The sequence below is a fragment of the Lemur catta genome, chromosome 7 (genome assembly GCF_020740605.2).
Source record: "Lemur catta isolate mLemCat1 chromosome 7, mLemCat1.pri, whole genome shotgun sequence".
Lineage (NCBI taxonomy): Eukaryota > Metazoa > Chordata > Mammalia > Primates > Lemuridae > Lemur > Lemur catta.
The window spans coordinates 97,406,542-97,432,606 of record NC_059134.1 but is presented as its reverse complement, the minus strand read 5'-3'; the positions used below and the strand labels follow the sequence as shown (position 1 = coordinate 97,432,606).

Genomic DNA, 26,065 nt, shown 5'->3' with positions numbered 1-26,065 from the left:
ATCTGGTCTGTTGGTTTCACACAACCTTGGTTTATACAATAATTTCCAGGACATGTGGGGCAAAGGGCAGTGTGGAAATAGCAGGGTAGAAGGTTCAGGATGGTTCAGGATGTACATTGCCAGCCTCCCAGCTTTGCAAAGCCAACTCCTTCAACATGCAACTGTGAGGGGAAGGGGTGGAGTCCACTGGAGGTGACAACTAGAATTTTTTTCAACATAGGACAAGGACCGTATTACAAGCCTCAACTCAATAATATCTGGAGGAGACACACCAAAACTCACCCTGCAAGATCCTGCTGTACTGACTGCATCAGGAGGACATTTCATCTCCTGGAGGCTGCTATCCATCATTTGTTCCTAGGGACATCAACAGAGATTGGTGTGAAGAAAATTTTTCAGGTGAGGACACATCTCAAAGTAGCATATATATACGATGAACAATTCTAGAGATCTAATGCACAACATGAGAACTATAGGTGATAAAATTGTATTCCGTATGGTATTCATGGTAAATTAGATTTCAGCAGCTCTTGCCATAAAAAAGTGGGAAACTATGTAAGATGATGGAGATGTTAATTTGCTTCACTGTAGTAGCCTTTTCCTATCTATATGTACCCCATAATTTTTATACCTTAAATATACACAATAAAAATGTATTTTTTAAAAAAAATAATTGCTTTGTGAAACCCCCTCCACTTACATGAGTCAACTCAAAATGCACACATTGTGTTACACTCAGAACATACAGGCAAATATGCTCAGGAAAAGGAGTGACTTCAACTATATATATCTGGTACTTGCAGTATAAAGGGCAGTTGGTTGAGAATAAATGAGTTTCCTGCCTCAGAGGAATTCACAATCTGGGAAAATGTAACTCAATTTTATTTTATCTTTTATAATTTTTATTTTAATTTCAGAATACTATGTGGGTATAAACATTTGGGTTACATATAATGCCTATGCCTCACCCAAGCCAGAGCTAGCCCCATAAAGTGTGCTCCACACCCATTGGTTGTGGGATTACCCACCCCCATGATCTCCCGGCACCTGACTGGCACCTGATGAATATTACTACCATGTGAGCGGCTCAGTGTTGACCAGTACCAATTTGACGGTGAGTACATGCAGTGCTTGTTTTTCCATTCTTGTCATACTTCACTTTGAAGGATGAGCTCCTGCTCTGTCCAGGATAATATAAGAGGTGCTAGGTCACCATGGTTTTTTGTACTTGAGTAATATTCCATGATATACATAGACAACATTTTACTCATCCACTCATGTATTGATGGACATTTGGGTTGTTTCTACATCTTTGCAATTGTGAACTGTGCTGCCATAAACATATGAGTGCAGATGTCTTTATTATAGAATGTATTTTTCCTTTGGGTAGATGCCTAATAGTGGGATTGCTGGATCAAATGGTATTTGTATTTTTATCTCCTTGAGGTATCTCCAAATTATTTTCCACAGGGCTTGTACTAATTTGCAGTCCCAGTAGCAGTGTAAGAGTGTTCCTATTTCTCCATATCCATGCCATCGTTTGTTATTTTGGTACTTTTTGATAGAGGCCTTCTCACTGGAGATAGGTGATATCTTGTTGTTTTGGTTTGCATTTCCCTAATGATTAGAAATGTTGAGCATTTTTTTTATATGTTTGCTGGCCATTATTCTGTCTTCTTTTGAAAAGTTTCTGTTCATGTCCTTTGCCCATTTTTCATGGGGTTGTTTGATTTTTTTCTTATTGATTTAATGATAGTTTCCTTGGGTGAGCAGAAGCTTTTTATTTTGATCAGGTCCCATTTATTTATTTTTGTTGCTGCTGTCATTGCTTTGAGGGTCTTCTCCATAAATTCTCTGCCTAGGCTGATATCTAAAAGAGTCTTCCCAACATTTTCTTTTCCACAGTGTATATTTTTGCCTGCTTTGTCAAAGATTAGATGACAATATGCATATATTTTCATATCTGAGTTCTCAGTCCTGTTCCAAAGGTCTATATCTCTGTTCTTGAGCCAGTAACAAGCTATTTTCTTTTTTTGTTTGTTTTTTGTTTTTTCAATGCTCAACAAAGACCTGGGAAGAGGATAGGGGACACATATCTGGAAAAATCAGGAACATCCACGAGTTCAAACATTGCCCAACATGTTAAAGCAGCAGGATCCAAAAATGTACTAAATCTTTGGAAGTAGGACATGTTTTTCCATAGAAGTAAACTAATACAGGTTTCATTTCTGCACGTTCAAATCTTTCTTGACCATCCCAAAAAAAAAAAGTGGTCCTGAGGGGTTATGCTGAAAAGGAGAGGACGGTGAGATCCAGAAAGACAAAACTAACAGAGAACAAGACAGTAGAAAGCCACGCCTCATAGCTAAACAATTAAGTGTGTGGGTAACCTCTAGACAAAGACTGCCTGGAGCACACGTGTAATCTGACGAAGTTGGTTTTATTGTTTGTTGCAATGAGACAGAAAGCACACCTTGGAGGAATTTAGTATAGCTCAGGAAGAGTGTGGTAGGAGGAATTCTATTTAGATAATTTGGAGAAGGATTCAAGGAAGTACGGTTTTGCTCTGGCTTGGGCACTGTCAGAAAGTTGGAAAATTCTATTTAATACTTTTATTCTTGAAGCAAGTGGGAAGGAGCAGCGGTAAGGAAGTAGTAGCCACTGGGGAGAGGGATGCCTGGCCAATTTTTTGGATAAGATAGTCTTTTTGTTTTTGTCTGTGCTCTAACGTGATTATGGAGTGGCCTTGGGTTTTTTGTTGTTGTTGTTTGTTTGTTTGTTTTTGTCTCATTCCATTCTGGCCACAGTGTGACCTTGCCTAAGGGGGCTCTTCTGTGAAAGTGTTATGTTTTAAGCGCTGCCTTTATTTTTCTTTCTCACATTCATAAAAGACACAACATGGAATAAGAAACTATGTTAGATAAATGATTTGGAGAGCAGAAAGCAGCATAAGGGCAGATAAGCACAGAAAACAATGCCTTTTTTCTAACTGTTAGGGTAGAGATGTGGGTGCACATGGGTTTTGGGAAAGATTTCTCCAGAGAAAGATTAGGATAGAAAGAAAAGGTTTATTTACTTTTTCCTGGGGGAAGGGAAAAGGACCAGCATGGACATGGAAAAAGGAAGAAAGCGCTGGCCTGGAAAACCACTATTGTGGCTTTTTAAAGGGGGTTGTAAAAATGGCAGGGTACAGTTGAGACACTGCTGCATCTGCTCCTTTCTTTCTTGTTGGTGGCAGGTAGATAACAAAAACTTCCAGGATATCAGTCCAAGAGCTGGGTCTCCTGACTTTCCTTGGAGAAGAGATTATCACAGGAGATGTGACTCTGTACTTGAAATATGGTTGAGGGTCAGAGCTCACACCCTGCTCTTCACTCAGAACTCTTTAGGCTGTAAAAAGCAGATTCTCAAAAAACAATTTTGAAAGAGAGAGATTTATACCTCTTTTCTGTTCATTCAGCTCTTTTCAGAAGTTGAGCAAAACAGAACTGCTGCACAGTGACTGTTAATGAGAGAACTCATAGGATTGATCTTTAACCACCACTTACGGGAAATTGTGGGATTAGGCATTTTCTTGTTATTTTGGCAAGGCTGACCATTTCACTAACTTCTAACATCAGAAATTTATAGCCACTTGAGTCTATCAAGAAGTCATCTTGACTGTCTAAAAATAAAAATCAGCACCATTTGTTGAAAAGACTGTTATTCTATCCCCACTGAATTGCCTGGACATCTTCGTAAAGGATCAATTGGCCACAAATATTTAGGCTATTCTTGGGCTTTCTATTCTATTCCATTGATCTATTTGTCTGTCCTTATGTTAATACCACTCTATCATGATTACACTAGCTTCCTAGTAAGCCTTAAAATCATGTCAATTTTATAATTAGTTCGTCACTTCTATAAATAAAACATGGGGCATTTTGTGACTGATTTGAATCTATTGTTCAATTTTTGGAAAAGTGACATCCTAACAATAATGAATCCTCTTATTTCCTCCCTTCCTGTATGTATCATTATGGGTAGTTTCAATTTCTATGTCTATAACTTCACTGATTTTTTTTTTCCTGTAATGTCTAGTCCACTGTTAATCACATCCCATGTATTTTTTATTTCAGATGTTGCATTTTTCATTTGTATAAGCTTCTTCTTATTGGCTTTATAGCCTCCATTTTTTATCCTCATCATTATCAAATGTTTCTCTATATTAAATATGGTGCAAATGGTGCAAAGTGATTATAACTATTTAATATACTCGTCTGCTAGTTCTAACATCTCTAGGTCTATTTATTTTGGCATTTTTGGTTTTTTTGCATAAGGAGAAATCATTTTTGCAAGGATTATTGCAAGGAGATGGGGGAAAGGACTATAGTAATAGGGGGAGAACACCTGTGGCAATATGGAAAATGCAGTGACCAAAGGTTCACAAGCATGTGCTCTGGGATTATTTTACCAATTTTTTTTTGTCCTGGTTATGGATCACATTTTCTGGCTTTCTTACATGTCTAATGTGTTTTATTGGACAGTGGATGATGTGAATTACACATCCTTAGTTGACAGATTTCGTGGTACTTACTTTTAGAGTTGTATTTTGTTCTGATGAACAGTTAAGTTACTGGAATCAGTCAGATCATTTCATGGCTTGCTTTTAACCAGTGTAAGGGTGGATCTAGAGCAGACAGGCTTGATTTAGCCCCCTGACTAAACCTGAACCCCTTACCAGATGCCCTGTGTTAGAAGAACTTTCTACTCCAGCCTGTGGGAGCACAAACTATTTTCAATCTCATGTATTCCTTTCCAGTGATTCTTCCCCTGGGATAAGGTACTAAGGTAGTTTCTTTTGATGCATGTTCAGACCAGTAATTTGCCAAATATTCTAGAGGACTGCTCTTTTCTTAAGATCTCTAGGGGGAAAAAATTCCTCTCTCTCTCTCCCCCTCCCCTGCCTCCGTTTATATCTCTCTGAAGCTCCACCTTGGCCTCTCCAAACTCCAACCTCTATACGCTCAATTCAGTGAGAGGCCCTGGGTGCTGGTTGAGTTCCATGTTCCTGAGCTGCAACCTGAAAGCTGCTTCAAACAATAAGCTGATGCAATTCTGGGGCTCACATCTTTTACTTCCCTTTTCTCAGGGATCATAGTTCTGCAGGGCCTGATGTCCAACATATGAAAATTATTGTTGTTTCAGGTGGGAAAGTAAACCCAAGTTATATGATCCTATCTTGACTGAAAGCAACAGTTTTCCCCTACTCTTCCAAAATCACAAGTTTACCTAGTTCTGGCCTGGAGGATGACATCTCGCACATGGCTCCTTTTAATGCAACACACTCTCAAAGCACTTCCTTAGTGCCTCACTTAGAAGTCACTTTGCTGCCCTCTCGATGTCAGTTAAAAAATAGAACACAGAGACACAGCCTTTTTTCTTCCTCTTTCCATGTAGTTGGGAGGTTATGGAATATTTAGATAATCCCATTTTGATGCAGTGAGTCAAATATGTAAAAATGCTATTGTAAATTACCTACTAATTTCCACAATACGTATCACAGATCCAAGAATGAATCTTAGAGATGGAATTAGACTCAAAAAGAATATGACTCTGTGACAGGGTGAGAGTACCAGCTTTGAATATAACTTGGTAGTAATAATTCTTAAAAAGTTAATTGAGTATATTTAGACCATGTGAGAATGCTCTACATGAAAATTGCTATATCAAAACATCATGCAATATACGGCACTTTAGCTCAAGTGGGGAGAAGGAAGAGGAGGAAAAGAGGAGTGGCAGTCGTAATAAAATAAATAACAAATGTTCAGGGTTTACTATATGACTGACACTAGCAAGCACATTGCATGTGTTCACTCATTCAATCCACACAAAAATTCCAGGTGTTAGATAGTGCTATTATCCCATCTACATTTGAGGAAACCAAGGCACAAAGAGACTGAGTAATTTTCCAAACGTCACACAGCTTGTTACTGAAGGAGTCAGGAGAATCACTGGTAGTAACTAAAACTCCAGATATAATACATATATTTTAAAATGTGCTTGTTAATCTAAAGTGGAACTAGTGGCTGGAATTCATAGAAAGGTGAGAGAGGGAACTGAAAATATCAGGAAAACATCTCTTGTGTATTTTTTCACTCTCATTTTTCCTTGGAGTTGGTGAGGACTTCACTGAAGAGACATTGAGGAAACACCTGGCTATTAATACAAACTTGCTACTCTTGTTTCTGAATCTCCTCCAGCTCTGCTCACTCCTGATGTTGCTTGGTTAGCTCTCTAGGCTAAGGTATCCTCCACGATGTTCCTATTGCAAGGTGCCAGGATGCTGTAGACGCTGGAGGAAGCCTTGAGGAAGAGCCTCCCTGCATCCATAAAAGTGACAATGGAAAATTCTGCGGGGAGTAAGGAAGAGAAACTTGCTGTGAAAGTAGAGGGAAACAGACCAACATTTATGTAGCACCTATGTTCAGCCAGGCACTGTTTCATGTCTTCTCTCATTTAGTTTGCATTACCACACTACAATATATTTTCTGTCGTGTCCGTGTCATTGATGAGAAAATGGAGCCTCAGTTAAGTGGTCTGCTCACTGTCTCACAAAGAGTGAGCTGCAATGCTACGACATGACCATGGGTGTGCCAGAGTCCAAACACTGCCTTTAGCTCTGTGCTGACTCAGAAATTATTTCCTTGCTTCTTTCCAAGGAGCATTCGATAAAAACTTTTGACATTTGCCCAGAGTTCACCTCCAAAGTTCTCTGTGACTACATATTAATGTTTAATTTGTTCACTCTAGAAGAACGTTTGCCAGGTGAGAGGTTAACCATCACGAGTCTTCTTTGAAGTCAGTAGCAGTTTGATTTCTATTTTGATTTAAATTTCTCAATTGCTCTGAACTTTGTGTACATGATGCTATTTGGGGGCTTGCTGTCTGTATATCCCTTAGCATAGTACAATTAATTAGAAATTTCAGAATGAAATGAAACATACACACATGAATACCTACTTTCAAAGCTATGTAAGAGCACTTCTAATGATAGGTTCAGATCCTTGCTCACATTTTTCTGTAGCCTCCAAAGGGAAATGGTCCATTCCAGAGGAATACAAGTACAATCTAGTGTGTATGTCTGTGTATGTGTGTGTGTGTGAGTGTGTGTGGGTGTGCATGTGTATCTATTTAGAGGACAATCATTTGTAGATTTGTAATTTTTTATAAAACATTCCTTAAAAATGCACACATTTTAGATAAATACATTCCACTTCCTCATTCCCTAGCAGATTTTCTTATTTCCTTCCTTCAGTATGAAGGAGAAAATATTAGCACCCTTTTCTTTGTAGCTCAAATGGTTTTATTTACAGTCATTAGAAATAAATTAATGACACAACTGACCCTGTTCTTTACTAACAAAACAAAATGGCTTTGAATCAACTAACATAAAACTAAAGTCACACATCACAGTAGAACCTACTAATATTAATCAATACTACTTAATATTTAGCTGCCATCACATGTCAACCCTTAAGGTACAGACAACCTCCCAGAGAAACAGTGAAGTTTTCTCAGAGGTTACATCAGTTGGGACACTCTGTGGACACTTGCCTGAGATAGTTTTATGATGAATGGCTACTTTTAAAAATTCCCCAGTCTAAAAGGTTTTCTTCAATCTGTAGAAGTAATGTAGAATTTTGTGATTTAACTTTCTCTGTATTCTTTAAATGAATTTTAAATTCATTTACATTTTCCCCTATACATTTTCCCCTAATCAAATCCAGGATATTTGTGTCAGGTGCTTCTAATGGAGTTATAACCTAGAATTCACCATTACTTACTTACTGGAGGCCTAGTTGAGAAAATGTCCATCCATTATTCTGACTTACATATTAAATACATTTTATTTCAAGTGTCCATTCTGGTTGATTCAACTTATAGTGGCTGCCTCACTATGTTCTGATCACTATATTCTGAGTTCAGCAGAAAATAAAAGAAATTTTAATTCATTAGGCCATGGCAATAAGAAACAATAACATTTTCACATATTTTCAGACTTTGCAATGGATAATATTGTAGTATAAATATACTTTAATAGGCCCTAGACACAAATGTGTTAAAAGGCAACCTCTATATTTTGCCCAAACTGCACTGAATTTCTATATCAAATCTCCACTCGTGGCCAAAACAGAATAAATTCAGTTTAACTCAGTCAACCTAGAGAGATTTTATTTTCCTTCCCTTTCTCCCTGGTCTAACATCAACAGTTCATGTGGGGTGGGCAGATGAAGGGAAAGATACTAGTATAGTACCTTGGTCATCGTCTATGCATGATGGAAAACATTAAATTGAACACCACCTTTTTGATCTCTGTTCACTGGCATATTTTTATGCTGGTATCTGGTAAAGCATCATGTTCACAACTGTCATGAGGTCCACGCTAACATCCATTACTGCATTCCCCAACCCCTGAACCATAAGGTCACTGTGTTCATAGGTTTATTCTCACCGATTCTCACCCTTTTCTCTTCTCTTTCCCTGCTCTCTCTCAATAGCTTATCCAACATGGCAAGGGTGAGGATCCAAGACTGGACCCAGGATAGGGGACCCCAAGTTCATTCTCTTGAGCCATAGCCTCTGCTGGCTGGTGGGAATATGTTTAACCTCCTTCCAGAGACAAATGTGGAAATATATATACATATACACACATATATACACACACATACATCTACATATATATAATTTGACTTCTGCTATTCCAATTTGGATGCCTTTTATTTCTTCCTCTTAGCTGACTTCTATGGCTAAAGTTTACAGTAATGTGTTGAATACAAGTGGTGAAAGTGGGCATGCTTGTCTTGTTCCAGTTCTTAGGGAAAATGCTTTCAATTTTTTCTCATTCAGTATGATGTTAAGCTGTGGGTTTGTCATATATGGCTTTTATTATTCTAAGGCATATTTTTTCTATGCCTAGTTTGTTGAGGATTTTTATTATGAAGGAATGCTGAATTTTATCAAATGCTTTTCCTGCATCTATTGAGATGATCATATGGTTTTTGCTTTTAATTCTGTTAATGGGGTGGATCATGTTTATTGATTTGTGTATGTTGAACTATCCTTACATCCTAGAGTAAAGCCACTTGATTGTGGTGTATTACTTTTATGATGTGCTATTACATTTGGTTTGCTAGGTTTAATACTTTGTTGAGGATGTTAACAGCTATGTTCATCTGGGATAGTGGTCTGTAGTATTCTTTTTTTGTTGTGCCCTATATCAGAGTGATACTGGCTTGTAAAATGAGTTACTAAGGATTTTTTCCTCCTCAAATTTTTAGATCAGTTTTGGTAGGATCAGCACCAGTTCTTCCTTGTATGTCTACTAGAATTTGGCAGTAAATCCATGTGGTCCTGGGTTTGTTTTTGTTTGGAGATTTTTCATTACTTATTCAATCTTATTACTTGTTATTGGTCTGTTTAGGATTTCTATTTCTTCCTAGTTCGATTTTAGAAGGTTTTATGTTTCCAGGAATTTATACATTTCCATCTTCAGGCTCCCCAATGGTAGGCATGTAAGTGGCAGCCCTGACCAGAGTCTCTGAACAGTTCTCTGTCTGCTGGAGTAACGTGACAGAGAGGAGCAGAGCCACCTCTGCTGTGCCACAGACCCTGCATAGGGATAAGAAGCAGCCTGGTTTTAGTTACTATAGCCTTGTAGTATAGTTTGAAGTCTAATAAATTGATGCCTCTCATTTTGTTCTTTTTGCCTAGGATTACTTTTGTTATACGGGGTCTTCTCTGGTTCCATACAAAGTGTAAAACTTTTTTCTATATCTGTGAAGAATGATGTTGGTATTTTAATAGGGATTGCATTGAATCTGTAGATTATTTGGGGCAGTATAGACATTTTTAAAATGTTGATTCTGCCAAGCCACGAGCATGGTGTGGTTTTCCACCTGTTTACGTCCTCTGCTATTTCCTTCCTCAGTGTTTCATAGTTCTCCCTAGAGAGGTCTTTTACCTCCTTAGTTAAATATATTCCTAGGTACTTTATTTTCTTTGTTGCTATTATGAAGGGTATTGAGTCTTTGATTTGGTTCTCAGTTTGTTGTTGGCATATAGGAATGCTACAGATTTTTGTACATTGACTTTGTAACCTTAGACTTTGCTGAATTTGTGTATCAATTCCAGTAGTCTCGTGGCAGAATCTTTAGGATTTTCTAGGTATAAGATCATATCATAAACAAAGAAAGATCGTTTGACTTTTTCTGTCCCCATTTGGATGCCCTTGATTTCCTTCTCTTGTCAGATTGCTCTGACTAGGACTTCCAGCACTATGTTGAATAGGAGCGGTGAGAGAGGGCAACTTTCTCTGGTTCCAGTTCTAAGCGGGAATGCTTTCAATTTTTCCCCATTCAGTATGAAGTTGGCTGTGGGTTTGTCACATATGGCTTGTATCATTTTTAGGTAAGCCCCGTCAAGAACAGGGACACAGACAAATGGAACAGAATTGAGAATCCAGATATAAAACCATCCTCATATAGCAATCTAATCTTTGACAAAGCAGACAGAAACATACACTGGGGAAAAGAATCCTTATTCAATAAGTGGTGCTGGGAAAACTGGATAGCCACATGTAGAAGACTGAAACAGGATCCTCATATTTCACCTCTCACAAAAATCAAATCACAGTAGATAACAGACTTAAACCTAAGTCCTGAAACTATAAGAATTCTAGAGCAAAACATTGGAAATACACTTCAAGACATTCGCATAGGCAAAGAATTTATGAAGAAGATCCCAAAGGTAATCACAGCAATAACAAAAATAAATAAATGGGATCTGATCAAATTAAAAAGCTTCTGAATAGCCAAAGGAACTATCATGAGAGCAAAAAGACAACCTACAGAATGGGAGAAAATATTTGCATGCTACATATTTGATAAAAGGCTGATAACTAGAATCTATTTAGAACTCAGGAAAATCAGCAAGAAAAAAAAGCAAACAACCCTATCAAAAAGTGGGCAAAGGACACGAACAGAAACTTTTCAAAAGAAGACAGAACAATGGCCAACAAACATACGAAAAAATGCTCAACAACTCTAATCATCAGGGAAATCCAAATCAAAACCACAATGAGATATCACTTAACCCCAGTGAGAATGGCCTTTATCAAAAAGTCTCAAAACAATAAATGTTGGCATGTATGCGGAGAGATAGGAACACTCTTACACTGCTGGTGGGACTGCAAACTAGTGCAACCTCTGTGGAAAGCAATAAGGAGATACCTCAAAGAGATAGAAGTAGATCTACCATTTGATCCAGCAATCCCATTACTGGGCATCTACCCAAAAGAACAAAAGACATTCTATAAAAAAGACATCTGTACTTGAATGTTTATAACAGCACAATTCACAATTGCAAAGATGTGGAAACAACCCAAGTGCCCATCAATACATGAGTGGATTAATAAAGTGTGGTATATGTGTACCATGGAGTACTATTCAGCCACAAAAAACAATGGTGATATAGCACCTCTTGTATTATCCTGGATGGAGCTGGAACCCATTCTACTAAGTGAAGTATCCCAAGAATGGAAAAATAAGCACCACATGTACTCACCATCAAATTGGTTTCAAGTGATCAACACCTAAGTGCACATATAGGAATAACATTCATTGGGTGTCGGGCAGATGAGAGGAGGGAGGATGGGGTGGGTGTATATACATACATAATGAGTGCGATACGCACCTAGTGGGCCATTGACACACTTGAAGCTCTGACTGGGGTGGCGGGCAAGGGCAATATATGCAACCTAAACATTTGTACCCCTATAATATGCCAAAATAAAAAAAAAGAGGCAGCCAGGGTACCACAGCTTAGTGGGCCATGGGGGCACTCACTTGGCTCCCACTCCTTTGACTCAGCAAGTCTCCCACACATGGCCCACCACTGGCAGCAAGCCAAAACAGCCAGCTGAGTCACAAGCTATCTGTATTCAGATTGTGAAATTGCCCCAGGCCATAAGACTCTCGACCAGGGACAGAAACTGTGTCTCTCAGGACACATCCCTCTTGGTCTAAGGGGGCAGTGCCAAACTCCTATACCCATAGCAGGAGCCCACTGCATATGCCTTTCTAAATTCTGGCCATGAGGGCTCATCCTTGCTTGAGATGGAATCACAAATCTCAAGTCAAATCCTCTCCCAATCTGTGACCACTGCCCAGTATGGCCAACAGATTTTCATGAGGTCTCCTGTGAATTAGGATCATTAATGTCCTCCTCCTATAAGCATCAGGGTCTGAGAGTGAACACAAAGCACTTCCTGGTGCCATTCCTTCTCACAGATTCACCACCCCTCACCAGTCAGATCCAGCCCTTGGTAGGGACAAGGTGCTCCCCTGGGGCCTGGATTATCTGGCTCCCCATTGGGAACGTGTACTGCAGAGACAGCCTCTCCCCCTTTCGTGCTCTGAAGACTCACAGTTTTCTCCAAGGCCCATAGCATAGACTACTGCCCACTGCCTCTATCAAAGTATCTGTGATTTCTTTCACTTTTTTGTTGAGTTACCATGTCTCTTCTTGGATACACATCCAAATTGTGAATTTCTACACGCTGTTTTGCTATTTACAAGTGGGTGAGGCATGCTAACAAAGCCTCTAATCCACCATCTTGGGGAATAAAAGCTACATTGCTGAAAGTTGTCTCTAGACAAAAGGTTAGATTTTCCTCTGGATATGTTAGTTTTCCACTATTTTGAGACTCTCAACAACACAGTACAAATGTCTGGAGACATTTTTATTTTTCACAACTGAGATCACATACATAGATAATTTTAAATATTCTGGAAAACAACTTCTACTAGAACTAATAAGTGAATTCAGTAAACTCACAACACATAAGGTCAATATATAAAAATGGATAGTATTTCTTACAGGGTAGAGATCTGGGAAGCCAAAGTTAGCAAAGAACATCAGAAGCTGGTATCTCACCATAAAGGGCTAAGTACATAAAACCAAAATTTGACCAGGGAGGAGTTTCAGGTACATGATTAGGAAAGTAAGCAATAGCAAGGAAGTAATAAGCTCATACTGCAATGACTTCGTCCTGACACCTACAGCTTTGGCAGCTCCCAAGTCTGATGCCACTTGAGTTTAACAAGATCTCTGTCCTGTGGTTGATAAGACAAAGGGTTACCAATACTGGCTGCAGAGTGGCCCCTGACACTACCCGCATGTCAATGGTATGTTCTAGTGATGTCTCCTCTAGATTAATTTCTTGGTGCCTCCACTGAATAGTGAATTCTCCCTCCTCTGATTCTCAGAGTTAAAACAGAACACTTGATGGCATCAGTCTGCGATAATTTTGGTCTTACATTTTCACATAGTTAAGATACTATCACTAATAAGTGTTGATGATGAACTGAATTTGATGCAGTGAGTAAAAATGTAAATATCTTTTTTTTTTTTTTGAGGCAAGGGAAAGAAAGGTTTATTGATTTGCCAGCAAAAATGAGAAAAACGGCAGATTCCCATCTTAAAGTACCAATTTTCCTAACTATAAGCAGAAAAACAAAGGGAGGGTTTCCAGTTCAGGCTATTGCTGTTCAACTATAGTTGATGGTTCTAGAAGGCACTGTCCGTGAACCACAAAGCCCTCACCAGACACTGAATCTGCCAGTGCCTTCATCATGGGCTTTCCAGGCTCTAGAACTGTGAGAAATTAATTTCTACCCTTTATAAGCTATGCAATTTACGGTATTTTGTTTTAGCCATCCAAACAGACTACGACAGGCATCTTTTCATTCCTGGCTGTTTCTTGTTCCTCTCTTTAGGCTAAGGTACCTGCCAAGATGATCCACTTGCAGGGACCACAGATGCTGAAGATGCTAGAGAAATCCTTGAGGAAGAGCCTCCCTGAAGCCTTAAAGGTGAGAATGGAATGCTGTCAGCAAAATAAAGGGCTGCACCTTCCTGTGACAGGGATTGGAAACAGATGAGCTTCTATTGTGCATCTACCTGTGGCAGAACTCACTCATGTTGTGTCTCATTTAGTTCACGTCACCTCTTTGTAAGGGAGGTATATTATGTTCATGTCCCAGAAGAAAAAACAGTCTCACTGACATGACTTGCTCAGTATCCAAAATGGCAAAACATTGTTCTATGCTGACTCAAACACACTTCACAGTTTACTTTTAAAATGTTTCACTATAGTTAAACAGCCATAGCCTGAACTGGAACCCTCCAACTTCTATGCTCTGCAGTTTCCTCCTATAACATACATGGGGGTAGTGAGAGCTTCTACCTCTTGCAGTGGTTGTCAGAGTGAGGGAACTGCAGGCGAAGCAGGCAGAGCCGTGCCTGGCACACAGATGAGCCGTGTGAACGCCAGCCATTGTTATTACAGATCAGACCACACATTTGTAGTGGAGTGAATCCTGGGCACATCTGTTCTGCTTATTTGGTACCGATATTTTGAAAGACTTGACACAATGTTTGCATGAACTGAACACTTTCACTTCCCTCAATCCCAAGGTTTGGTGTACTTTCCTTTCACTCTGGGAAAGAGAAAGGCAAGCTTTCTTCTACATGTTGATCACATGGCTTTATTTTCATTTTAAAGACACAACTGTCTGTCTTTTAATGACTGTGGCCTCCACTGGTTAGTGGGAGATCATGTAACTTTACCAGCGGATAATTTGAAAATACATCTAAAATATCCTCACACATGTTGATGACCTTTAACCCAGCAATCTCCCTTCTAAAAACTATGCCTCAGTAAGTATCAGACATGTATGCAAAGATTTTATAAAAATGTTTATATAAAAAGATATCTTTGAAGAATCATTTGTTATTATGCAGTAAAAAATTAGAAACACCAACTGTCCATCAAGAAAAGATAGAAAAATGAATTATGAGGCACTTTTACCCATTCTTCCTGCTAAAACAGCTAAAATTTCTGGATATTTATACATATATACATATATATGTATTTATAAAAACATAAGAAGGCTGATATGTGTAAGGAAGAAGGTAAACCAGTAAGGGGCCTTTGGATCCAAGGAACAGAACCCCAGTGACTTCCATGGGTTTTCTTTTTGCTTTCAGTATTTCACACTAGGTGCTAGAAAAGCTAAGAGACCAAATATACCAACCATCACTGACAAAGAGCCCCCAAGAAAAATCTACCTTCTTTAGCCAATGGACCAGGAACAGACAAGCCCGGTAAAACTGAAAACCTCAAACAGCATCTGTCTACTAAAGGAAAACACCATAGAAAAACTGCAGCTCTACTCCTGCCAGCAAAGGCCAAGTGTGGAAACTGGATCTCCACCCCACTGGAAGGAAGGAGAAATCCCTCCCCGTCTCTGCCAAGACAGTGTCAACCAAGGCCTGGGGAGGACTCAGGGTTTCATTGCTTTCCAGTCACCAGTAAAGAAGCCACACACTCTCACGATGGCATCAGTGGAAGCTATGTGGGAAGCAGTAACAAGATACCCAGACTCTCCAAGCCAGGGTTCCACTGGAGGACTAATGGGACGTGAACTCCCACCCCCACCATATTGGAGAGCCCCAATCCCCCTCAGGTGGTGGCTCAGTCGGGTATCTGGACTTCTACACTCAGCTTGCAGCACCGAGGGAGCATCCTTCCCTTCTTCCCCTGCCAGAGCAGTGTCAGAGAAAGCCAGCTAAAGCAAAATTTAAATAAGATCCAAAGTCTCCTAACACATAATATCCAATATGTCTAGGATTCAATTTTAAAAAATAACTTGTCACTTAAGAACCAGGAAAATCTTAACTTAAATGAGGACCCACAATCAGCAGATATCAAAAAGAGAGGTAACACAAATCTTCACATTATCTGACAAGGATTTTAAAGCACTCATTGTAAAAATTCTATTACACAGGGCAATTACAGAAACACCTGCAATGAATGAAAAAACACATATCTGAAATCTTTCACTTTTCTAAAATTTGTTCATGAATAGAACAAAATCTATTTAAAGATATTATTAAATCCTACAATGGGAGAGTTCATGATTCTTAATCAATTATACTAGCCTGAATATTTTACTTATGAATATTTTTAAGAGATAATTTTAGTGGGGCAAAAAAAGTAGAACCTAAAAATCGGTTGACAGTAATGTTTATTAGGTATCTTCCAATAATAAAAATTCCATGATTTCACAGAAATAAGCCTTGTCCTGGTCAAATGCGAGGCATTTTACCATCCCTTTGTAATGTGCTGGTCTTCCCACTTTGTTGAAATGCTGTAGGTTTATGGAACTGTCTTCCACATGAACCAAGGAAATCCATTCAATCTAAAGGCCCTGGTGGACAAGTGGCCTGATTTTGAAACAGTGGTTATCCGCCCTCAGGAACAGGTAAGGTGCCAGAGGTGGACTGAATATGTCTCTATGCTCATATTTGCTGTGTGCTTACCTTGTGCCTGGCAATATGGCCAACCTTAGGGATAAACAAATGAATTACAGTGATGGTCAACAAATCCCTTTCCTCAAGAGGCTCACACCCTAAAGGACAATATGGATAAGTCCACAGATAAATTACAGCAGGGCATAAAATGTGCAGAAGCAGAAGTACATAAAAGAAGCAAGAATAGCAGAGGCAGGAAGCTGATTGAAAGTATATGTGACACACTTCCATACTCATTCATTCTTTTATTTTGCTTCCGAGATATTTCCCCAGCCAGCATTCTGCTGATGCTGAAGACCAAACACACTTTCTTATTTCTCCCATTCAGTTTATGGGAATGGGAAGCAACCAGTGGAAGGTCATGCTAAATTAATATCATGTTGGTGGCATAATCAAGAGGCTGATCTTTTGTTACAGACATTAAAAGCGCATTTCTAGACTTCTATGTTGTCATAAGTCAGATCCTATTTCTATTCTCAACTATTAGCCTAGGGGAAAAAACATTTCCTATCTCTAAAAATACAACAATCTTGAAACTGTGCCAACTCATTCATACTAGATCACAACTTCTCACGGTGGTACTGTCTTCCCACTCAGATGCTGCACTGGGTTGTAACCAGTTGTCATCAATAAACTCAATAAAACAGTGTAGACAGAGGTTGCAGGGACAGGATTAGAGTTGCTTCCTGGTGGAAATTTTACTAAAACGGGATGTTGAAGATAACTAAGATGTTTTTATAGGGTAGGGCAAGAAAACTGTTATTTTCCAAGCACAGAAAATAGCAATTGCAAGACATAAGATCTGAAACCACAAAGCCAATCAGGGAAAATTCAGTAGCAAAATTTGGAATTGTTTAAATGTTGTGTAATCATTTTTTAAGTAGTGAAATTAAACAGCAAACACATTTCAAAAATAAAAAATGTATAATTATATTTTTAAATAGCATATAAAATAAAATTTATAAACATAGAATCATTAAACACATTTTTTATATCAAATTAAATAATAAATTTAAAATAAAGACATTTTAATTATTAATAGAATCCTGAATAAGAAATATTATCTGAGCTAGTTTTTAGTATCTGTTCTCAAAACTAAAGCTTGATAGGTAGCAAAACTATTGATTAGGAAGTGTCTTTTTGTTTAATATTTTCCAGGTATTAGAGGGAAAAAAGTTTTCTGATTCTGTACTGGATGAAGGAATGTTTCCTCTTATCTGTTCCTTCATATACAAATAATCCTATGTTGGGTTTGATAAATTTGCTAGGTATATTTGAATGAATGAATTTGTTTATTTGATGAAATTGCAGTTTGTCTAACAATAGTAAACCCTTTTTAAAAAAAACAAGGAAGCATATCTGGTTTATCATCCTTTTCCTTAGTTTCAGCATCTCTAATCCTGTTAACTTTATTGGTTTTATAATAATAATAACACGTTTTTGGCCCACATGTCCTAAAAATCTTTTCACTAGAACAATACTTATTCATTTGGCTACAGATTTTGACTGTCAATTGTTAATTTTACTCTTCTACTTGAGTTTTAGGGAGGAATAGAAAAATGATTTTAAGTGAACTATCTTTGTTAGACTTGAAATTTTCAAGCAATAACTGACTCAGGAATAGTGATGTTCAGAAAATTTCTCATTATTAATTGAATAAGAGACTCCTTGACTTTAACTTCACAATGTAAATAATTTCTATGTTAAGACAATACACCAATAGAAAATACTAACGTTAATATTTTAAAATATAATAGTATAATGGAAGACTGAAAACCAGTATGGCAATCACTAAATACAAACATTTTGGTGATTCTTCTATTCCTAACCCGAACAGGAGATGACAGATGACCTTGATCATTACACCAATACTTACCAAATTTATTCTAAGAACCCCAAGAAATGTCAGGAATTCCTTGGCTTACCAGAAGTCATCAACTGGAAACAGCATTTGCAGATTCAAAGTAAGAGGACGGGGATGTGGGCTAGCTACTGGGATCGCCTGTTTCTACAACCATAGTGTCACTTTTCATTTTGAACAAGTACCCTACATCCTACATTCCTTTCCTCCAAGCTCTGGGCACTAAGCCTGCTGCCCATTCCTTGTCTCAGCTGCTGTCACCTCCATAGTGAATTAGAACTCAAAGACTGCAGTATATGGGGTTTTACACAGGAAATTATGAGTAACATAATTGTTTTAGCAGCTGAGGACTCATGATTTATTTTCTGGTGTGCTCAGAGTCTATCACAGTGCATGGATGTGGGAGTGGACCTTACCCTTTGTCTTATTTCTGCTTTATCATATTGTCAAATATATGAAGGAGTATTTTAGTGGTTAAGAATATGCTCTCTGGACTACCTAAGATTGAGAACTTGCTGGGCCTGTTATTAGCTGTGTGATCTAGGGCAAGTAACAACCTCTCTGTCGATCAGTTTCCTTATGTATAAAAATGATTATAACAGTTGCACAAAACATAGAGCCTTTAATGATTAAATGAGATCTTACCTGGTTTTATCAGTTACATTTTCAAACTATCCCAAAGTTGCAACTTAAAACAACAATCATTTATTAGCTCACAATTGTGTGGGTCAGCAATCTGGATTAGGCTCAGCTGGCAGTTATTCTGCTAGTCTCTCCTAGATTCACCCATGAGGCCACAGTCAGCTGCAGAGTTGTCTGTGAGCTGACAGGACTAGGTTAGTCATGACCCCACGTCTGGCTGTTGATACCAGCTTTGTTTGTGCGAACTATTGACTGCAGTGATGGAAGTAGATTGTGCAACATGTAGAAGTCACAGGGTTCTCAGGAGCAGAAAGAAAAGGCCAGCCCCAGTGCACACCAAACTTCTTATTAAATCACATTTGCTATTGTTCCATTGGCCAAAGGAAGTTACGAGGCTAAGATCACAGTCAGTTTAGGACGGAAAATCAGGAAAGGGAAGTAGAAACAAACTGGGACAATTATAGCAACAATCTACTGCACTGAGGACATAGAATGTGTTCAATATATTGTAGTTACTATGTTTATATCTTATCTACTTTGACAGTCGTAACTGTACTGTGATGTACTGAGGACTTGGGGTATTATCCCAATTTGAAACTTAGAAAAACCTTAAGAGTGATGTAGCCCTTATCATATAAAGCCTGTATGATGACTGAGCACAAGGTTTGATGATTCTAAACCCACAAACCTTCCAACCCCATTGGACAGCTCTTATAGCACTTTAAAATGAAGAATACTATCTCCTATGATTCCTCATTTTCTTTATCTAGGTTCACAGTCCAGCCTGTATACAGCAATACAAAATCTTGCAGCCATTAATTCTGGCAAGGTCAAGCAAACACAAAATATTCTCTATGCAACAGTCAAGACAGCGAAGGAGTTGATCCCTTCGATGCTGGATACGAAGAACGTACCCAACTCGGTCAAACTGAAGTCCATGTAAGTTTGAGAGAAGCCACTCTGCACTATTCACACCTCTCACTACGGAAGTAGCCTTCTGTACTAGTTTTCAAGGGCTGCCACACAAAAAAAAATGCCTACAAACTGGGTAGCTGAAAACAACAGAAATTTATTCTCTCACAGTTTGGAGTCCAGAAGCCAAAATCAAGGAGTGGGAAGGGTGATAGTGCCTCTGAAACCTGTAGGGGATTATTCTTCCTTGCCTCTTCCAGCTTTGATGCCTCCAGGCATTCCTTGCCTTGGGGCTGCATTACTCCGGTCTCTAACCCCACCTGCATGTGGTCTTCTCCTCTCTGTCTGCTCCTCTTTCATCTAATTGGATTTAATTGGATTTAGTCTTTCCATTGCATTTAAGACCCACCAGAGAATCCAAATGATTTCATGTTGAGATCCTTAACTTAAGGATCCTTACATCTACAAGATCCTTTTTCTAAATAAGGTCACATACACAGGTTCCCAGTGGACATATCTTGGGGGACCACCAGTTAACCCACGATACCTCCCAACTTGTCTGGCTGCTTTTGTTATGGCCTCCCTACAATCTATTTTCTGTCAAGTAGCCACAGTAATCTTCTAAAAATTTAATTTAAACCATGCCCCTCTTCTACTTAAAAGATTCCAGTGCTTCCCTTCTCTCCTTGAAATAATTCTGAACTCCTTCACTGCCTGCAATAGCCAGAATCCATTCAACTTTTTAGGACTCACCTCATCTCCTGCTTTCCCCCTGCAACAAATGTGGCCTCTGGCTGCTCGATCATCACAAGCTCAGGCCCTTTGAATTTGCTCTCTCCCCTGACTATAGTATCTTTCCCAAGCCCCATCCAATCTTTACACACATGAATTCTTTTGTTACTCAGGCCTGCCCAAAGGTTACCTTGCCCGAGAGTCCTGGCTAAACCACCCCATCTGACATCACTTCCCAGTTATTCTCCAAGCATGACCCAGTTTTATTTTTTTCATAGCACTTATGACTGTTTGAAAATAGCTCATTTATTTACCTTACTTACTTGATGTTTGAATGTTCCCCAGCGATATCACACACCTCACAAGAGCAGGGACCTTCTCTATGTTGTCCACTGATAGATCATCAACAGCTAGAACAATGCCTGGCACATGGTGGGTGCTGAATAAATGCATCTAACGTATCCACTTCACAAAAGAAGAAGTTTCCAAGAAAGAGAATTTAAACAAATTTTCATTTCCCTCCAATGATGTTTAGTCTAATATTGAATAGAAGTGAAAGCTGACGGCAGGGATTGGCTTCTCTGTGTGAAGATGAGCCTGGAAGAACTTCATTCACATTGTAAAGCACATTCAACCTAAAAAGCACCTCCACGTCTGGACTCTCCCTGGATCCTCTTGTCCACCCTATGCGACAGACAGGGCAGGAGACATTCTCCCCATTTCTGGACAGAAAGAAGGCTCTGATGATGCAGGGGCTTTACCACCATGGGCTTGGTTAAGGACATAATGGGGGGGCTTGACCCTAGATCTTCTAGCTCCACATCCTGGGCTCTTTCCAGAATGCCTCCTAAAACCCCTTACACCAATCCAGGAGCCTTCAGACCTCAGTCCTCCATTAGGGTGGTCATCTGCACTCCACATTGCTGCCCCTCGCTGGAATGCGGCTTTCCTGTTTGTTCACTGTGGTGGCCAAGGACCCCACTGACACCAGCATTCTAAGATTCCATGATCTTCAGCTCTGGCTTTACTGCCTGCTAGCATGGGCTTTGGGGCACTTGTTTATTTTCTCTGAAACTTTATCCTTCTGTGTAAAATGAAGATAACACATGAGCTGTCAAATCTGGAGAATGATGCCCAAAGCTAAATGAAACGATTGTAGCTAACTTTTATGGAGTGCTTACTGTCTGCCAATTACTCATGCTACGTGCCTGCATCCATTGGCTCATTGGAGCCTCACAATCATTCTATAAGGGAGGTGCGATCATCACATCATCATTAGATGAGAAAAGGAAGGAAGTGAGAGGTTAAATAACCAGCCAAGGGTCACACAGTGGTGCTGCCATGAGTCCAGGTGGTCTGCATACAGAGCACTCTCCATTAGATAAGCTCCTATTCACCTCTCAGGACAAGCTGGGGGAAAACAAATATAATCCTGCCTGGAATGTGTGTTATTAAAGATTGTTCTTTTCCCTTCTTTCCAATAGCAACCAAGAGATGTTTAAATACTCATCCCTGGATGTTACCCATGCTGCCTTGGTGAATAAATTCTGGCTTTTTGGTGGCAATGAGAAAAGCCAGAGATTCATCGAGCACTGTCTCCAGGCCTTCCCCAGCTTCTGTCTGCTGGGGGCTGAGGGGACCCCTGTGTGCTGGTCTCTGATGGACCAGACTGGAGAGACCCGGATGGCAGCCACCGTGCCGGAGTACCGAAACCAGGGTCTCGTCGCCCATATCCTCTATACCCAGGTGCAGGCTCTGGAAAAACTTGGCTTCCCTGTGTATTCCCATGTGGCTAAGGACAACCACTTCATGCAAAGAGCTAACAAAAATACCAGTATCCCCCTTCCCTGTGATTGGAACCAGTGGAACTATGTGCCTCTGTAAAGCTGGCCCAGAAAGTAAGACAGTGTTGAGTGGGTTGTACAGGTGGCTGGAGCAGTGGATGGTGGATAGACAGAAAGAATAAATATAATGGAGTGTAATCTGAGCTCTGCGAAACAACTATGACAAGCAAACAGGACAGCCTTGGTCCTTGTTCTGAAACAGCTTCTGGACTTCCCGTAGTCTACTCAGTATGAAGCAGGCCAGACACTCCAGCTGCCACATTTCAAGGATCCTTGTGATTCTCTCTAATCAGTTGCATGCTTTTCTGTGTTGCTCTTCCTACAACTCCTAGCTCATTGGCCCTTGTCCTTTCACCAGGAGGTGGGTTCTATGAGCTTTCCCTATGGCTTTCCTTTTATTGACTGGAGAGTAGCCAGTGTTCTAAATAAGCCTTTGCAAAATCTTTCTTTCCCAGGTCATTTCCTAAGCCTCATATTATAATCCCATGAAATATATTACACATACACACGTCTACACACACACTATATATAAATGTATATATATACAAATACATACATATGTATGTGATATAACAGGGAGAATTATTAAAAAGACTAACTGGTATTAATATCTTCTTTTGAGCTCATACCCCATGAAAGAGATAGCAGCATTGCTTCTAAAGGCTGAGCTTTCTTAATTCCCCTCCCCAAGTACCCTTATAATAAAGACACTGTTTGGTTGTGAAAGCTTATTCTACATTATCTTATTAGTCAAGAACTACTTTTTGTCATTCATTCTATTTTATTATCATATTTAAAACACTTCTTTAGGCTTCATTCTGTATTTCATTGGTTTCAATACTCCTCTTTTTTCTAGAGTGTATCAATTCTTGATGTCTTTATTTTTATTCACCTCTCATTTAACAGAAGATACCATCATTCAATTTTTCAATTAGGGGACCCAAGTGATACATTTCCTGAATGTATACACCTGCAAGAAGGCCTCCCTGCAGACATCACACATGAAAATGTTGAGTGTGGGCTCTGGAGTCAGACTTCCTGGGCTGGAATCCCATCTCTTCCCAAGGGATGTTGAAAAAGTTGCTTTATTTGTCAGGCCTCCATTTAATTATCCATTCAATGGGAATAACCATTGTTCTTACTCTCTCATGGTTCTTATGAAGAGTGTGTGCTATCTGTAAAGTGCTTAGACACTACTTCACATATAACCACTCAAACATTTTTGGCTAATCATAACTATTATTATGAATATACCTTTTATTTTCCTGATTTTATTTTTTTTAATCTTACCATCAGTGAATTGTTTTAAAACTCCACTCTTCCTTCTCCTGTGTTTGGACCTGTATACTTTCTACTTTAAATATCCTTTATTTAATTTGCTTTCTCTATTTTACACCAGTGTTTAGTTGTAAGCCTGCCCTGTCTTGCATAACTATCCTCTTGTGTTCTCTTGATTGTTGAGTCTTTTTAGCCCTTTTTGTTACTGATCTGTACAATAGTTGGCAGAACATGAATGTAAGGAAATGTAAAGAGTAGGGAGTTCACATTATAGAAATGTTTGAGAGAGAGAGGGAGAGAGACAAAGAAAGAGAGAGAGAGACTCTTACTTAAACCCTACTGTCTCTGAGTATAGATGTCTACACCAAATTTCCCAGCCTACTTAAACATGGGTAATCAAAGAACCTCCATTCCAGAAAACTTGTAAGACTACCAAGGGTCATTAACACACACTTCCCCACATCCTGTTCATAGCACATTTGACCATGTCATCAATAGATGGCATGTTTGGTCAATTGGGGAAAAGCCCATTTGCCACCCTTTTGCTAACAAAAGGGTTGTCATGCTGTCTGGTGCTTGTCCAATGGCTGGAATTCAGGCAAGAGATGACAAACCACAATGCCATCGACCAGGAGGGGCCACCCAGGGTTCAGTTACATACTCCGAGTCTGACCCAGATGGAGAACCACATGAAATTAACCTCCCCAGAGACAGGCCTGAAGGGTTATCCTGGAGCAAGTACCTCAGCAGGGCTCTTCTTTCACCCCAGCTCACTTTCAACAGGCCATAGCAGTTTCCTGCATGCTGGCAGGGTCAGAGGCAGGTGCTCTGGGATATGACTCTGCTGAGCCACCTGCTCTCCTCCTGCACCTGCAGAGTTGTTTGGAAGGGCAGGAAGGTTTATGTGCAACCACCTATTTGCAGTTCTTCAAGCCTGCAGGTTCTGTCCCAGGCAACTGAGGCCCGAGAAGAAAGGTCTGACTCCCTATATTATCATTATAAACCATGGCTCCCCTCCCACCCCACAGGGACACACCAGAAGCTGAACTTCCAAGACAGTCTGCCAGCCTGCCCAAGTGAAGAGAGCACCCGACGTGTCCTATCAAACGTCGTGTATTGGCACATCTGTCAGGACCCTTTTATAAGACTCCCTTCTCCTATAGGCTTCTGTGAGGATCCTACTGACATGGAAATCTCTTCTCTTTAAGTGTATTTGCTCCACCACCAAATAATCTGACAATATCCAGTACCTGGTCAGGAAGTGAGATCCACACCTGCCCTTTACAGACTGGAAGGCACCAAGGGGTAAATCAGTATTTAGGAACAATCTATCCTCTCCACAACCCGTGGCCATAAACCACTATATCTCTTTCCAGTCCTTCAAACACCAGACGCCCAGTGTGCTCCTTGCTGTCTCCGGGTGCCCTCTCGGTTAATCGTCTGGATGTGCTGCTGTCAGGTGCTGCCCTTCCTGGAGTTACAAACTTTCACCCAGGAGTTAAAAAGTTTTTGAGTCTGCCTGGATTATAATATGAAGCTACTGTGAATGTGTGAATGCAGGAGGGGCTTGTATTTCTTATCCCTTTAGTCTGATTATCAATTTGTAGATGTAAGAGGCTTCAAAAACTCCTGTGTAATACTGAGAATGCTTTGAATATTGCACCTCAAACCAATTCTTTAATAATCCTAAAGACCAATTCTGCCCAATACTTTCCCCTTGAGCATTTTTCGGTAACTCACTCAAGTTCTTTGCGTCTTTATTTCATCATCTATAAACTGACTATTGCTTGTAAATTTAAATAATCCAATGTGGGTAAAATCATTTTGCAACCTGCCGAGGGCTTCTTAAGTTTAAGTTGTTTCTACTGTCCAACCAAATCTATCTCCATGCTTTATGACAAAAGCATTGGACATGGTTCATGACATTGGGTTTGGTGATGATTTCTTGGAAATGATAGAAAAAGCACATTTAACAAAAAAATACATTAATTATTACATCAAAATTTTAAAGTTCTATGCATCAAGAAACACAATCAACAGAGTGAAAAGGCAACCCAGAGAATGGGAGAAAATATTTTGAAATCACATATTTCAGAACGGGTTAATATTCAGAATTTTTAACAACAAAAAAAACCTAGCAAACTGTTTAAAAATGGACAAAGGATTTGAATAGGAAGTTCTCCAAAGATATACAAAACACCAATAAGCACATGAAACATGCTCAACATCACTCATCATGAGAGAAATGCAAATCAAAACTATAATAAGATACCATCTCCTACCCATTAGGATGGCTGCTATGAAAAAAGAAAATAACAGGTATGGATTTGGATGCAGAGAAACTGAAACCCTTGGGCAATGTAAAACGATGCAGCCACTA

The 26,065-nt window shown here is 39.4% G+C and overlaps 1 protein-coding gene across 4 annotated transcripts; it reads left to right on the top strand.

The window, feature by feature from the left end:
• Positions 1–84: 84 nt before the first annotated feature.
• LOC123642731 (glycine N-acyltransferase-like) lies at positions 85–23,133 on the top strand. Of its 4 annotated transcripts, none has more exons than XM_045558128.1 (6): positions 85–399; positions 13,818–13,913; positions 16,260–16,367; positions 18,254–18,380; positions 19,783–19,858; positions 22,048–23,133. In XM_045558128.1, exons 1-6 carry the CDS (start codon positions 100–102, stop codon positions 22,445–22,447), a joined length of 1,107 nt encoding a protein of 368 aa, XP_045414084.1. In that variant the 5' UTR covers positions 85–99; the 3' UTR covers positions 22,448–23,133. The 4 variants fall into 4 exon arrangements, with proteins under 4 accessions (XP_045414084.1, XP_045414083.1, XP_045414086.1 ...); XM_045558127.1 differs by having other exon boundaries at positions 19,690–19,858; XM_045558130.1 differs by lacking the exon at positions 85–399 and adding an exon at positions 1,019–1,114 and having other exon boundaries at positions 19,690–19,858.
• Positions 23,134–26,065: the final 2,932 nt, after the last annotated feature.

Excerpts from the sequence above, each read along its gene's own strand:
- LOC123642731 (XM_045558127.1), top strand. The coding sequence starts at position 100 with ATGGTTCAGGATGTACATTGCCAGCCTCCCAGCTTTGCAAAGCCAACT. Across the intron at positions 18,381-19,689 it reads ACAGCATTTGCAGATTCAAA|GTTCACAGTCCAGCCTGTAT; the intron begins GTAAGAGGACGG and ends TTCTTTATCTAG. Across the intron at positions 19,859-22,047 it reads TCGGTCAAACTGAAGTCCAT|CAACCAAGAGATGTTTAAAT; the intron begins GTAAGTTTGAGA and ends TCTTTCCAATAG.